The 16,470-nt window shown below is 48.2% G+C and overlaps 2 protein-coding genes across 2 annotated transcripts; both read left to right on the top strand.

Moving 5' to 3' along the window:
• Positions 1-702: 702 nt before the first annotated feature.
• Positions 703-8,820, top strand: vps45 (vacuolar protein sorting 45 homolog). Its single transcript, XM_029514918.1, has 15 exons — positions 703-944; positions 1,333-1,467; positions 1,554-1,614; positions 1,815-1,894; positions 2,104-2,172; positions 2,242-2,379; positions 2,910-3,020; positions 3,268-3,402; positions 3,536-3,649; positions 3,737-3,904; positions 4,258-4,416; positions 4,497-4,604; positions 4,719-4,840; positions 8,360-8,491; positions 8,578-8,820. The coding sequence occupies exons 1-15, from the start codon at positions 852-854 to the stop codon at positions 8,657-8,659; spliced, it is 1,707 nt and encodes a 568-aa protein (XP_029370778.1). The 5' UTR covers positions 703-851; the 3' UTR covers positions 8,660-8,820.
• A 378-nt stretch (positions 8,821-9,198) lies between these two features.
• Positions 9,199-15,460, top strand: plekho1a (pleckstrin homology domain containing, family O member 1a). The gene is made up of 10 exons (XM_029514489.1): positions 9,199-9,373; positions 9,611-9,760; positions 10,020-10,160; positions 11,639-11,743; positions 11,904-12,002; positions 12,106-12,375; positions 12,767-12,864; positions 13,108-13,270; positions 13,352-13,458; positions 13,686-15,460. Exons 1-10 carry the CDS (start codon positions 9,347-9,349, stop codon positions 14,404-14,406), a joined length of 1,881 nt encoding a protein of 626 aa, XP_029370349.1. The 5' UTR covers positions 9,199-9,346; the 3' UTR covers positions 14,407-15,460.
• The last annotated feature ends 1,010 nt before the right edge of the window (positions 15,461-16,470 follow it).

Raw genomic sequence — 16,470 nt, forward strand, 5'->3', positions numbered from 1 at the left:
GACTTTCTCGCAACCGAAACCGTTTAAGACAAAATAAAGAGTCGCGGAGCAGCTGAACCGGGACCGTGCCCGGTGCTGCCAGCTAGCTACACCGGCTAACTGGCTAATGATGCGTCTGTCGGACCATTAAAGTAGCTGCTGAATAAACGACGCTACCAAATCCACAACAGATATAAATACACACAAACACACTTTTACAACAAGGCAGCTTTATTCTGGCAACACAAATTCACCGGAGTGTCGTCTTTGCGAGACTAGTTAGCTGCCTCAGCTAGCTTTGTGTTAGTTGATAGGATGGAGGTGCTCAAGAGAAAAACACGAAAAAAGAAGTCAGCGTATATCTGGCCGAAATTATTTATTCAGGATCATTTTATATTTTATTAACTACTTACTACACACAGCTGATAAATCCTCAGCTGCCAGTTTATTAGAACAGTTAAAGTGTTTCTCTTTAGTTCTCAGATGAATCCTCCATCACCGAAACTGCATGAGTTTAATGTGTATTTTACAATCTGCTGATGTCATTCCCATTCTTATTCCTGTTATACAGCTGTATTCACAAGAACAACAATAATAATCCTGATGATCATAATAGTTCCATAAACTATCGAACACTACGAAGTTTTATTTTTGCGTTTCTTGGCTGATGGAAGTTTATGTACTGATGCTATTCTTGTGCGTGACGTGATGACGTCACGGACCCGGAACTCTTCATGTAATTTGTTGTTGTCGCAGCTCAGCTGGTTTCCGTCCCTGTCCGTCGGATCCTGACCCTTAGACAGTGCCGGACTGGACCTGTTCCGGACCGGACGGTGACGTATCTACTCCGGCTTGTTAGTTTCGTTGCCGCCATGAACGTGACGCTCGCAGTGAAGCAGTACATCTCCAAGATGGTGGAGAGCAGCGGGCCCGGGATGAAGGTGCTACTAATGGACAGAGAGACGGTGAGGCGCGGGGACTAGGACCGGGGCCCTACCCTAGACCTAGTTCTGGTCCCAAACACTTCTCATACAGTGTGTTGTTGTGTATATGTGTCCTTGGTTTAATGTCCTCAGTGGTCACTTTGTTAGGAACCCCTCACTAATTCTGAGGAGGTCCTCAGGTCCTGGATCCAGGTGTTGACACTGAAACATCTCTGTGGATTAGCGAGACCACAGCAGAAGACAGTAGATCCATCTACAATAAAGAAAGTCATCCATTCCCATCAGACTTTACAGTTGCTGAACTATTAGAAGATACACTGCCAAACAGCATTATTTCCCTCCAGTGATTTATAAAATATTTCTGGATCTGATTTTAAGCATCTTCAATGTATGTGTCTGTCTGTCACAGACCAGCATCGTTAGTGTGGTCTACACTCAGTCTGAGATCCTGCAGAAGGAGGTCTACCTCTTTGAGCGGATTGATTCTCAGAACAGAGACAGCATGAAACACCTGAAGGCCATTTGCTTTCTCAGACCCACCAAGGTACAACACCTGAGACCACCTATGATGACATCATCATCTTCATTTTCATCAGTGACGTTGTGACAACGTCTGTGTGTTTTATGCAGGAAAACGTGGAACATCTGATCCAGGAGCTGAGGAGACCAAAGTACAGCGTCTACTTCATCTGTAAGTCTGATACTGTGGGTTATATCTGACCAGCTGATGGAAACCTTTTGATTTTGATTCTCAACACATTTCAAAACCAAAGTCCTAAGTTTCAGGTTAGTCTTCAAACTGAACCAGAGGACCAACAAGGTTTATGTCTTTTTGTCTTTTATTGATAAACCTCATATCTGTGTGTCTGTTTGTGTCTGCGTGTGTTCCAGACTTCAGTAATGTCATCAGTAAGAGTGAGATCAAAGCTCTGGCTGAAGCTGATGAACAGGAAGTGGTGGCTGAAGTCCAGGTGAGTCTAAGGTCCTGCCTGAATCCTGATGCATGCTGGGAGTCAGACTCTCTGCAGTAAAGCACACCTTGCAGGTCAAAGGTCACAGGGTAGACCAGGGTAGACATTAAGTAATGTCATGATCTTTGAAGATCAAACTAATTATTGGTTTATCAAGTAATTGGTTCAATAATGGACAATTAAAAGTGTGTGTGTGTGTGTGTCTGCAGGAGTTTTATGGAGACTTCATCGCTGTCAATCCTCATCTGTTCTCCCTCAACCTGCAGGGAGTGGCCAGGGTGAGTGCTTGTGTGCATGTGTGTGCATGTGAGTATCTATGACTGTGTGTAACTGTGTCTCTGATTCAGGGCCGGAGTTGGGAGCCGTCCATGTTGTCCCGCTGTACTCAGGGTCTGACATCTGTCCTTCTCGCTCTGAAGAAGTGTCCTATGATTCGTTACCAGTTGTCCTCCGACATGTCCAAACGTCTGGCTGAGAGTGTCAAGGTCTCCATGGCAACAACACTCTGATCACACACAAGTGTGGCTTTGTTTACTATCTGCTGAACATGTGATGCACAGTTCCATATTCAGATCTTTTCTTCTGCAACCTACTGGCTTAGACTAGGGTCATGTTTTTAAATGATCTGGTTGATTTATAACTCTAAGTCTTTATTTGTGAATCACCTGCAGTTAGAAGAATCTTTTTGACCCTTACTGGAGTGCGTAGAACCAGAGGCCAAGTGATTTTCAATTATATATATAATTTCCTATTTTATGGATTTATTGTGAGAGTTCAGCCTCTTTAATTCTTTCAGATTCACACAAAACAGAAAATCAGCTGAGCCATTAAAGCTTTCTTACAAATGGTAATGTATCAGTGACATGTAGCTGTTAAAAGGTTCCATGGCTTTTAATTTAGTAACTGAGGATTTCATTTTGCTGTGAATAATTTTACATTGCATTTATTTTGACAGTGTGCTGGCATACTTCCTGTTGCCGTGCTCACCCTGTCTCCTCTCGCCCTGTGACATTAGCAAATTATCACGAAGGAGTACGAGCTGTTTGACTTCAGGAAGACTGAGGTTCCTCCTCTGCTGCTGATCCTCGACCGCAGTGATGATGCCATCACACCGCTGCTCAACCAGGTAACCAATCACGTTCCTCTGCGCGATGACATCCTCAGGCTTGAAAGTGACGAGTCTCATCGTCTTCACTAAAGTGAAGTGACCTCAGGCTTAATGATGTCATGTTGGTTAATTATTACTTTGGAAACGTAAATTGGCATTTTATGATTATTTACCTTTTTTGAATATACTTTTTTAGAAAATACATTTTTGATTTAATGAAGAAAGCCTTTCTATTTTCTTGACTCTGTTACTTCCTGTCCTGTAGTGGACTTACCAGGCCATGGTCCATGAGTTGCTGGGTCTCAACAACAATCGGATCGACCTGTCTCGGGTTCCAGGGATCAGCAAAGACCTGAGGGAGGTAGTCCTCTCTGCGGAGAACGACGAGTTCTACGCCAACGTGAGTCACAGAGACCCTCAGGGACCTGGTCCAGTTGGTATTGGACTCACAAACCCCCAGTGACACAAAACTCACTATTACTAAACTAACTAACTGCCTGTCTGTCTCTGTGTGTGTGTGTCTGTCTGTCTAGAACCTTTACCTGAACTTTGGAGAGATTGGCACCAACATAAAGAACCTGATGGAGGATTTCCAGAAGAAGAAACCTAAAGGACAACAGAAGCTGGAGTCCATCTCTGACATGAAGGTCTGAGACTCTGAGGGTGTGGAGGTTCTGGAAGTCCTGGTTCAGTTCCACAGACCACGAACTGACTTGTGTGTGATTTCACTGCAGGCATTTGTGGACAACTATCCTCAGTTTAAAAAGATGTCCGGCACTGTGTCCAAACACGTGACGGTGGTGGGGGAGCTGTCCCGCTTGGTGTCGGAGCGTCAACTGATGGAGGTTTCAGAGGTGGAGCAGGAGCTGGCCTGTCAGAATGACCACTCCAACGCCCAGCAGGTGACAAAATGCACTTAGACATGCCCATTTACTCCTGTTTAACCACTGAGCCCCCCCGGCAACAGATTCAGCACAGGAGCACCCATGAAGATGTAGGATGTTGAAATGACAAAATGATGAGTTTTCACTTTGTATCGCCACCTGATCCCACCATTCAGATGGGTCACAGAGTGTGACTTTTGTTGCCCAGCAACATGTAACAGTTGATCAAGGTAACTATGGGTTTCAGGTCTGGTTTGTTTATTTCCTGGGATATGTAGGACCATGAAGGCTCTGATCCCAGACAGTCCCTATCACCTTTGACCAGACAACAGGTCGTCTGCCCTTTTTCACTCTGTTTCCTGTTATTCCAGAGTGTGCGGCGTCTCCTGCACAATCCCCGTCTGTCAGAGCTGGATGCTGTCCGCCTCGTCATGCTGTACGCTCTGAGGTACGAACGCCACAGCAGCAGCATCCTGCCGTCACTGATGGACGAGCTGAGCAGGAAAGGAGTGTCCGAACGCCACCGCAGGGTAATGTTGTCATTAATTGGGCTCAGATCTGATTGTACGGAGGAAACAGGAAGTAGTTGTGAACCCATCCCCTCTCTCAGACGGTCCAGTCCGTGGTGGAGTATGGAGGGAAGAGAGTCAGAGGAAGTGACCTCATCACACCGACAGATGCTGTTGCCATCACCAAACAGTTCTTCAAAGGGCTCAAGGTGCAGACAGACATGTTTTATACCTTCGCAACCACTATCACCATAGTAACCCTCTCATTCGCCAAAGCAACCACTCAAATTTCCCTGACAAAGTGTGTGTGTGTGTGTGTTCAGGGTGTGGAGAATGTGTACACTCAGCATCAGCCGCTGCTTCATGACACTCTGGATCAGCTGATCAAAGGACGACTCAAAGACAGCCAGTTTCCATACCTGGGAGCCAGCAGCCTGAGAGACAGGTGAGAGACAAGAGACAAACCTGAGAGGGGGAGAGAGAGAGATTTGATTTGATTTGATTTTTAAGCCAACTTTATTCAGCTCATTTTCACAAAGAGGTTTAAAAACATTTTAGTCTTTTGTCACACCAAGAGCACATAAGCCTGCTTAGATTAGCTGATCTGAAAAGAGCAGCTGGTCCTCCTGCACTGAGCACAGGACCAGACCTGGAGTCCAGATCTCCCTGAACTGATCCAGGTCCTGCATCTCTCTGTAGTATTTAAAATCAATCATCACTCTGTCTTTAACCATCCTGCTGAACAGGAGGACCAGGTCAGTGTCCACACTGTCCTCCATCTTCCTCTTCCTGGAGACGTAGATGGCCAGTTTAGCCTGTCCCAGGATGAAGTTGATCATTTGGCTCCTGTGTTTGGTGGCCCTCCTGTATCTGAAGCCCAGGATGAGGGTCTGGAGGGAGAACACCTCTCCTCCTTTCCTGAGCAGTGTGTCCAGCAGGGAGAACAGGGGGCCGAGCCGAGGACACTGGGAGAAACAGTGGAAGACCGTTTCTACGGCACCACAGAAGGGGCACTTGTTGGAGGTGGACGGGTCGAGGATGCAGACGAAGGCGTTCACTGCCAGGATCCCGTGGAGGAGTCTCCATTGGAGGTCGGCCACCTTTTTGGTGAGTGGAGGTTTGTAGAGGCTCCTCCACTCAGGCCGGACCTCCTCACCGAGGCCCAGGTGAGCTCTCCAGGGGGAGTCGGCTCTCTGCAGCTTCTGTTTTTTCAGGCACTCCACCATCAGTGCTGACAGGATTTTACTGTTGGCCTCACCCAGGTTCACCTCCGACCGGCTACCTGAACTTTGACCCCCAGCAGACCATCCAGGGCAGGCAATAAAGGGGGGGGGGGGGGTCGTCAGGACATGGTGTGGTCACGCCAGCGCTGTGGTCGGTTAGCAGGAGAAGCTCGTGTGGGGTCAGAGAGCCCCTCCAGTGGTCCAGCAGCCTGCCCAGGATCCGCTCCGACCTCCGTCCCAAAGCGGCTGCCAGGCGTGCTGCGTCCCTCAGCTGTGGTCCGGTGAGGGTGATCATGTCACCCAGAGTTAAAACCCCTGCGCTGCTGAACACCTGGCTGACTGCTGCTCCTGCCCAGCTGGGGGGGGCCAGGCGTCCTCCGTGGACCAGCGGCTCCTTTAGCAGCCAGAACAGGGAGGTGTGCTGAGCTGTCCGGGTCCGCAGCAGCCTCCAGACGGTGAACAGTCCTCTATAAAACTCAGGCAGGGTGTGGATCCTCACCGTCTTAAAATCCATTAAAAACACGGAGTCCTTCAGTCCTGGGCCCCCGACACACTGCAGGACCAGCTGAGCCAGGGGCCTCCACACCAGGTCCTTCGGCCCGTACAGCAGTCTTTGTGCGAACTGGAGTCTGAAGGCAGCACACCTGTCCCTGCCCCCCCCCCCCTCCTTGGGGAGGAGTGCTTGTGGGAGCCAGTGCAGCTTGTCCCAAAAGAAGTTCACCAGTGTTGTTTGGATCCTGGAGAGCAGGTATTGGGGGGGGGGGGGGTCGACACAGGCCAGCTTATGCCACAAAGAGGAGGACACCAGATTGTTAACCACTAGTGTCCTTCCTCTGTACGACATGCTGGGCAGGAGCCACCCCCACCGCCTCAGTCTGCCCTGTGTGGACTCAAAGGCTCTGTCCCAGTTCTTTTTTAAAAACAGTTCGTCACCTAAAAACACCCCCAGGTACTTTAACCCTCCCGTCCTCCAACACAGCCCCCCCAGTAAAACCAGCTCATTTAGAGAGTCTTTTTTTACTGCCACAGCTTCGCTCTTTTTCCAGTTCACTCTGGCTGAAGACAGTTTGTTAAAAAGGGCCACGTTCTCCTCTAAAACATAGATGTCTGTCTGAGTATTTAAAACTATGATCAGGGGTTAGGGGTTAGGGTTAAGGTTATGCTGCGGGACATCCAGGGAAGACCACTCCCCCCAGCCCCTCCCTCAGCCTGTGTAGCAGGGGCTCTATGGCCAGGGAGTACAGCATCCCTGACAGAGGACACCCCTGCCTCACCCCCCTTTGGACTGAGAAAGGTGCAGCCAGACCACCATTGATTTTCAGTATGCTGGCAACGTCACGGTACAGCACCTGGATCCCGGCTATGAAACCTGGGCCGAACCCAAAAGCACCGAGTGTCCGCCACAGGTACTGGTGTTCGACCCGGTCAAAAGCCTTCTCCTGGTCTATGGCAATAAGACCAGTGAGTCCAATGAGCCGGAGAGCTCCAAAACGTGCAGAATTAAAGTGACGTTGTCACTTATGGTCCTGCCGGGCACACAGTAACTCTGGTCCACATGAACGACCTCGGCCATCACCTCTCTGAGCCTCCGGGCCAGAGCTTTGGCCAGGACTTTATAGTCCCCACACAGTAAGGAGACCGGCCTCCAGTTCCTCAGGTCCTGCAGGTCACCCTTTTTGGGGAGCAGGGTGATGACGGCTCTCCTGCAGCTCTGAGGTAGCAGTCCGGTCCTCAGGCTCTCCTGGAACACCTGCAGCATGTCTGGTCCCAGCTCAGACCAGAAGGCCTTATAGAAGTCCACTGGGAGACCGTCGATTCCAGGAGCTTTCTGCTGGCGAGGCTCATGAGGGCTGCGTTCAGCTCCTCCACAGTCAGCGGGGCCTCCAGCATGGTGTTGGATGCTGCTGTCACCTGTGGCAGGCTGGAGAGGAAGGCCGCAGCCAGCTCAGGGTCCTCCACCAGCTCCTTCTGGTACAGCTCCTGGTAGAACTGTGTGGCGAACCTCCTGATCTCCCGAGCGTCCTCCACTGGGGAACCGTCGTCGGAGCGCAGGGAGTGGATGATCTTCCTCTGGCCGTTCCTGCGCTCCAGGCCGAAGAAGAACTGTGACGGGGCGTCCATCAGGGAGGCGTTCATGAAGCGTGACCGGACCAGAGCTCCCTGTGCTGTTACACCCAGCAGGTTGGCCAAAGCAGCCTTTTTACTTCTCAGGGCTTCAACACACCCTTGGTCTCCTGTACAGTCCAGTAACGTACAGATGTGATCAGACAGGCCGACAGGAACAATGTGACAGCTGTTTAAAAATGCTAAAATGGTGCTTAAAACAGGTTACCATTCTAATGGACCCAACCATCTGCCCATACCTGGACAGGGCTTTGGACAGGTCCTCATTTTTTATGAAGAGGGGGATGTTACTGATTATTACCCTCTCTCTGTCTCTCTCTCACTCTCTCTGTGTGTCTCTCTCTCTCTATCTGTCTGTCTCTCTGTCTGTCTCTGTCTCTTTCTCGCTCCCTCTGTCTCTCTCTCACTCTGTCTGTCTCTCTCTCGCTCTCTCTGTCTCTCTCGCTCTCTCTGTCTCTCTCTCACTCTGTCTGTCTCTCTCTGTCTCTCTCTCGCTCTCTCTGTCTGTCTCTCTCTTTCTTGCTCTCTCTGTCTCTCTCTCGCTCTCTCTGTCTCTCTCGCTCTCTCTGTCTCTCTCTCACTCTCTCTGTCTCTCTCTCGCTCTCTGTCTGTCTCAGGCCTCAGGACATCATCGTGTTCCTGATTGGTGGAGCTACATATGAAGAAGCTCTGACAGTTTACAACCTGAACCGAAGTTCAACTGGAGTCAGAATCGTCCTCGGAGGGAGCAGCATCCACAACACAAAGAGGTGACAACACAGAGACCCACAACACAGAGAGAAACAACACACAGACACACAACACAAAAATTTGTTTATCTCTCTCTGTCTCTCAGTTTCCTGGAGGAGGTTACCTTGGCAACGGGGCACAGTGGTGACAGGCCACTGGGAGGTGGTCGCCATGGCACCAGACACTGAACCTGGACTCCCGATGAGGTCATTGGATGACATCACATTCCCAACATTTGGTGTTTTTGTTTTGGCTCAGGTCCAGGACTGTGACATCATGGACCAGGTTTTTTGTTTTCTGTCTGTGAATGATTGAAATGAAAGCAACAATAAATCAAAAACCTGAAAAATGTTGGTCTCCAGTCTCCGGTCCTGCTGCTGTGATAAATGTTAACGTGTCCAGGTGGACCAACCAGACCACAGGAGCTTCAAGGTCCAGTTAGTGCTGATGGCCCTTCAGACTAGGTCCTGATCTGGGTCCAGTGTGTGGGTCCAAATGGATCCAGAATCATCATGTGTTTGGATTTTAAAGGATCAGTTCAGACATGACCTGAATTATCTTCATCAAACTGATCCTGCCACCACGTGACTCTTTGTTTCCGGTGTGTGTCACTAGATGGCGATGTCGGGCTCTTTATATAGGTCCGCGTGTCGGCGCGCGTGCACGAACGTGTTGAGAGGGAGCATCTGCCTCACACACACACACACACACACACACACACAACGAGATGCTGCTGCTCCGCTTCACACAACAGACTCGGAGCTGAAGCGGATCCGAACAAACCGAACACACCAAAACCAGGATCCGATCAACCGGGACAGCAGCTCCTCCCCGGCGGTGTGATTCTCCCGACTGGACCGGAGGACCGGAGGAGGATGAAGAAGAGCAGCCAGAGCTGGCGGGTAGGACTCCGGTTTCTGTCACCATCTTCATCATTTTCAGATTCTGTCTCAGTCAACATTCACTGGCTGAACTAACAACAATAATAATATTAATGAATATGAAATATTACTGAACATCTTGTAGGACTTTGTAATTTAAATCGTTGTTCTATCCTTCCATCCATCCTTCTCTCCTTCCTTAATTCATCTCATTCATTCGGTCTGTGGTCCTCCTCTGACTCCTGCTGTTCATTTCAGGGTGTGCAGGATCCGGGTCAGCTGGCAGTCCAGCAGCCGGAGAAGGTCGGCTGGATCAGGAAGTTCTGCGGGCGGGGGATCTTCAGAGAACTGTGGAGGAACCGATATGTTGTGCTGAGAGGAGACCACCTCTATATCTCTGACAAGGAGGTGGGTCCTGACCCGGGACAGACTCAGTCTCCCCGTCCCTGACTGGAGCTGCAAACCATGAACCACAAACCAGGACGGAATCCGCCATGTGATGGTTTTCATTTCTAAACCACATCAATGAGTCTGTGAAGTCTTGTGACTCACTGATGACATCAGTGAGTCACAAGACTCAGTCACCTTCTGCATCACCTTCATCTTCTTCTTCCTCAGGTTGATGACATCAGACATCAATGTGTTTGTGTGTCTTGTGTGTCTCCAGGTGAAAGATGAGCGTAAAGCTCGTGAAGTCTTCGATCTGGCCGATTACGAACGCTCAGAAGAACTCAGGAAGGCGAAGAGTCGCAGCAAGAAAAACCACAGTCGTTTCACCATCCTGCACCGCCACCAGCCGGGAAACACTGTGAGACCACAACAACTGACACACAACTGACACAGAGCGGACACACAGCTGACACACAACTAACACAGAGCTGACACAGAACGGACACAGAGCTGACACAGAACGGACACACAACTGACACAGAGCTGACACAGAACGGACACACAACTGACACAGAGCAGACACACAACTAACACAGAGCGGACACACAACTAACACAGTGCTGACACAGAACGGACACAAAACGGACACAAAACTGACACAGAGCTGACACAGAACGGACACACAGCTGACACAGAGTGAACACAAAACTGACAGAGTGGACACAAAACTGACACAGAGTGGACACACAACTAACACAGAGCGGACACACAACTGACACAGAGCTGTATTCAGCTAACTGTCCTAATCTGTTAGCTCACCAGCTGAACCTTCCAACAGGAAGTGAGTTTTATAACTTGACCTGTGGTGCATTCAAATACATGTGGACAGAGTTGGACACAGCAGCATCCCCCCTCTGGGTTCATCCTGTCAGTTTTCAGTTTTGTCTTATTGGTCCTCGGGGTCCGTCCTCTGCTCAGTGATTAATCTGGAACCCTGACTCATGCCGGCACCTAATTGGTCCGCCTACATCACGATTGGTGGATTATCTTGGAAACGGCCGGCCCACTCTGCCCCAGCTCCACTGATTGGCCGGCTGTTGTTTTTTTCTGCTGTGAAGGGTTTAATCTTCAGAATCCCATTAGTCCATCAGAGGACAAGAGATGGGAGATTAATCCTACAGAGTCCAAACCTGTTCAGACTGAGACTGCAGCGAGTCCACGAAGATCAGCAGAAGACCAAAACCAGAACCAGACCATACATGACAAAACAATTCTTTAAAAAGAACTTCAATAAAGACACAGAGTGAATAGCATTGGCTTCATTCACGCTGTAGTTTTAATACATATAAATACAGTTTAATGCATAAATAATATAAACACATACGAAGGAACCCCAAATGTATGAATACTAAGAACTTTGAGCTACAGCTAACGTTAACTTCTTTAAATATTAGCTTGTCTTTTCGTTGATGTAAATAAAATTGTTTAGGTGAACTGATGCAGTTAATTATTTAGCAGCCACATAAAAAACTAATGAAAAAGATAAGATGTAACATTTAAGCTCTTATTTCTGCTGCAGCAAACTACTGAAACTGAAACTACTGAGACACCCGCAACACCGACGTCTCACCAACTACCAAGGAACTTTTCTTCCACCAGCTAACTTAAAATACACTGCTGCAAAGAGCTAAGCTAACAATGTCAGCCACATCAGCGAAACCAAAGTTCTTCACCACAGCACAGTGTCAATGAAAGCTACAGCTAACAGAATGTCAGCACAGCTAACCCCCCGCAGGAACAGGAAGTGACTCAGTTTAGTTGGAAGGTTTTCAGAGTTTGTTTGTCTGATGTCGATAAAACTGAAGAACCCCATTAAAGCATTTTGTCTTCGTGCAGATTCCCAACCTTGTGTTCCTCGCAGTGAGTCCTGAGGAAAAGGAATCATGGGTAAATGTCCTCAATGTGGCCATCGCCAAAGCCAAGAACAGAGTTTTGGACGAGGTACGGGACTCGACTTCAATAATTCTCATTCTACTTTTGATTTAGCTCAGTCACATCTTAATGAGACAGTCAAGCTCCAGGGAGGACTGGCGCAGATCCTGATTTATCTGTGAACCCCGGTCAGCTCAGACCTGTTGTTAGTGTCCATCTACCTGTGCAGGTGATGGTTGAGGACGGCGCTCTGGCTCATCCCACCAGAGACCGAGCCAAGATCCCTCATGGCCGCCGGCTGCCAACCAGAGGACACCTGATGGCTGTGGTACTGGGATCTGTTCTGGGATCTGATCTTTCTGTCTTAATATTTTCTATTTTCCTTTCAGATATAATAAAAATATTAAAGAATTTACACTCACGTGTTTCAGGCATCCACTTCCTCCCATGGCATGCTGACCCTTGACCTGGTCACTGAGGAGGACGGTTTCTCTCCACACTACGATGGTGACGCTCAGGTATCCTCGGAGAACAGTTTCCGAGTGGACCTGTGGAGGACGGACTTAAGTGGACCGATGGCTGGTGTGGGATCTCTGAAGGTTGGGGGTCGTCAACGAGCCGGCACTGATGTCTCCAAGTTCAGGATCAACTCCGAGGAACTGAAAGTGAAGACTGGCAGTCTGCCTCGTGTTCAGGTTCAGGTCTGAGAACTGCTCAAGTCAATACAGGGTTGAGACTGACCTAAAACAATAATCTGCTGAATCCTAAATCTGACACCAGAAACTGAAAGTGGATTCTAGATTTCTGTTTAATTGAACCTGTACTGACCTACAGCTCTCCAAGGTCGCCCACCGCCCAAAACAGCACTGGTCTGAAAATCAGGATTTCATGGAGGACCGTAGTCTTGTATGATTTTTATGGTTGAAGATCCTCAATCTGGTCTTTATTAAATAGTAAAAAAAAAAACATTAGGAACATTAAGTCCGATAATCTGAGGAACAAACAAAAAAAACAGATTTTCTTCTGTTAAATGTTTCTCTAAAAAGTTTTTGACTCAGAATCTTCAAACAAAAGCATCGATTTTCTCTTCAGGTCCTTCAGACTCAGTCCAGAACGCCACAGCCGGGTAAGAGGCTCAGCATCCAGGGCCGGAGTCGCTGCGCCTCCATGGACGAAGTCCTGTCCTCCAGGTCCTCACACAGCAAGACACGACACGACATGACACAACACAGCACATGAGAACAAAAAACATCAAACATCAAAAAACATCTAGTCCATCCAACATATATTTGCCTCCATCTTCCATCCTGGTCCTCCTGTTGACTCTAATCCGTCCTGGACTGGTCCGGGTCCAGTTAGATGACCGTTATGTTGAGAAGTGAAGAAGTTTGTTCTCCTGACTCGTTTCTCTTCGTGCTCCTTAATTTCCTCAGACCAGTGATGATTCGCTCAGAGTTGCGGTCGGCTCTCCGTCATTGTCCACCAGAAGACATGGTGGGGGGCGGGGCTTCGGTGCAGCCGGTTGGTCAGCTGCAGAGCCTCATAGCTCAAAGGATGCAGCGAGCTCAGGAGCTGCTGGAGGAGATGAGGCTTCAGGTCTGACCCTGATCCATGAGTATGATCTGCTCTTCTGCTGAACCCTGACAGGATGTCTAACGCTGTGACTTTGGTCAACAGGAGCTGCAGAAAGCCAAAGCAGAGCGGGAACGAGGATGCGGCTCCCCCCACCTGAAGAGCATTGACTCCCCTCGACTACATCACCTCAGGGACTCCTCCCATTCCAGGTCAGTGTGTCCATCAGCAGTTCCTCCTCTGGACCATTGAAGGAGAAAGTCTGTTCAGTCAGGAGCAGACCGGACCTGACACTTTAGTTTTCTGTACCATTGGACCTGATTTTGGTCCTACAGGGATCACCCCACCGAGGGAGGGGGGGCTCTGGTCAGACCACATTCTGTAACCGCTGCGATGCCTGAAAGGGCCAAAGTCAGAGTGATGGCTGTGGTTTTTTCAGCAGGTCTTCAGGATCATCAAGGAGTCGGAACAGCAGCGACTCTCCTCGACTTCGGGGGAAAGACTCTCCTCGGCTCAGAGGCAGAGAGTCCCCTCGATCCAAAGCCAAGAAGAATCGCTCCAAAGGGAACGACTCTCCTCGCTCCAGAGGATCCCAGTCACCGGCCACAAAAGCCAAAGACTCTCCCCGACTGATGGATTCACCTGGACTCACACCTTCCAACTCTGTCTGTCCCCCCTCAACCAGCTCCTCTGGTCTCAATAAGGTAGATTCTGAATGTGTCGGCCGATCAGACTCCTCTCAGGTTAAAGGATCTGAATCCCCTGCTGACAGCGACGCAGGGTCTCCCTGTCCAAGTCAGAAGGACTCACAGAGTTTCTCTGGATCCTTCGATTCCTTTCAGCCCAAATCCCCTGACAAACAGGCCCTGCCCCCCTCCCTGCTGTCGGAGGAGGATCTGGCTGTGGGCCGAAGGCGTGCTGAGGCTGAACGCCTCCTGGAGGAGGCTGTGTCATCGTGGAAGGAGGCGCAGGAAGTGCTGCAGGAAGTGAAGGAGCTGCAGAGCCAGACGCTGCGGCGGCAACGCCGGAGAACCTATGAAAAGATGACATCACCAGTGTCAGGGGCTGGGTTGCCAAGGGCGACTGCTGCAGCAGATGAGGACGACACACCTGTCACGCCAACGTCCCCAGAGGAGGATGACGAGTCAGAGACACCCTGAAAACTTTTTCTAAAAATATTTTCTGAAAGGAAATGGCAATGTTTTTCAGCAAGTTTTTATTCTGATAAAACAGGAAATGTGGATTATTGTGAAACCAGCAGTTTCCAGTTCTTCCAGGACGGTTAATGACTGACCCTCTGCTGCTTTTATTCTGAAAGTCTCTGTGTGACAGATGCGTCACATTGAATTTTAACGCCATCACCTGATCCTGCTGGATTCAGCTCAAAACCTCCTGATGGGTTCACGTTTCAACTTCTGGTTTTTAAAAGACACTTTTTCAAACAAAGATGTCAAAAGTTTTTACACTGATGATTCTTAATCGATCTGTTCATGAACAGGATTGATAGACTTTTAATCTGGATATGTTTTCACAGTTTTATCTGCAAGAACAATCAGGGAGCTAAATGAACGAGAAAAAGCAATAACCAATAAGGAAGCAGGAGTCGCCTTGTTGCTCAGTGATGTCACAGAACAGGAAGTTGCTCTGTGCAGAACTCGGCTCCTTCAGCTTTAAAGTCTTTGTCACTTCAGCTGTATTTTATAGAGAAAAGCTTGAGTTGAATCAGAAAGTTATACTGAAATTAATATCAAGATTCAAAACAGTTTTTAGTAGTTTGTGTAATTATACATACAATTTTACAATTAATAAAATTCAGCAATTCATCAACTTTACCACAAAAACATGTAAAACAATAATCTGGCTCAAATGACTCAAATAATGAATATTTGAGTTGAAATAATTTTGGCCTGAAGTTTTTCATGAACCTTTTGACCATAATTTATTATTATTATTGGTATTATTGTTATTATCTAACTGTGATCTGGGAATGACTGAAACTTTTCTTCACGTCTTTATCCGTGAAAACACAAACTATGAACTTAGAGTCACGTTGTGTTTGTTTGTCGTCACGTCACGAGTCGTAACATGATGTTCACAAAATGAAAACATTTCAAATATTGTTATATTTTTCTTGTTCAATTTAAAATTTCTATGTTGATGTTTTTGAATGACATTTGAATTACTGTAAACAGCAATGCATTGTGGGTAAATAATGCCAAGAAAAGTGATTTCTGTTTGAGCATCGACGGCTCGTCTGCACTAAAATAAAAGTGAGAAAAGACGACTCACCCCTGATTGGTCCAGGAGAGGGGTGGGGCCTGATGGAGGGCAGAAGCTGTGGAAACATTATCTGAGATTTAAGCTCAACATTAAACTCACATGATCCAGAAATCCTGCTGCCTGATTGGCCAACAGCCAAGAGAGGGATTCATCAGTGAGGACACACACAGTGACACACACAGGTCAATGAGCAGAGCAGATGTAGGGCAGCTCAGCTCCATCACACAACTCCACTTCGACAACAGTTTGTCTGTGTGTGTGTGTCATTATGTATGCATGTGTGAGCATTCCCTAATGACTGACTGCTCGCTGCGTTTGCTTGTCAAACTTAGCTTAGCACAAAGACGGTGGAGGGAAACTAATAGCCATTAGCTTCAGGTCAGACTTGTTTGAGACCCAGCCTGACCTGGACCAGGTCTTCATCTCCAGGACCTTCAGGATCCACCACAGAACCAGGACGAGAGAGAGAGAGAGGAAGGGAGGGAGAGGGTGTGTGTGTTAACTGGGTTAAACAGGAACTGATTAATGTTCACATCAGAGGCAAATAAATTATTTACACTGATGCTGTCTGATGCTCTGGGGCAGGCGGGGGTGGACACGCAGGTCAGTGTTACAGTTTGTTCACGTTGAAAACAGGAATGGTTATATAGATGTATTTTGTGTGTGTGTGTGGGGGAGGGGTTCATGTTCATTGTGAGCCCTGCAGCATCTGTTCAAACCTCAACCTCATTTATTCTTCATCCTCATCCGGTGGACCTGGACCTGCTGTTTGATATGGAACAAGAGGCGGCTCTGAACTGGGATAGCGTGGACCAGAGTCCAGACCCTCATCTCTCTGGTCATCTCTCATAGCAACAGAACTAAAAATATTTCCTGTTTATTATCAAAACACAAACTGGAGTAATGAGGTCAGAGTGATGTCATCGGCCAAACCCATTAATCGT

This window comes from Echeneis naucrates, chromosome 11, assembly GCF_900963305.1.
Source record: "Echeneis naucrates chromosome 11, fEcheNa1.1, whole genome shotgun sequence".
Classification (NCBI taxonomy): Eukaryota; Metazoa; Chordata; class Actinopteri; order Carangiformes; family Echeneidae; genus Echeneis; species Echeneis naucrates.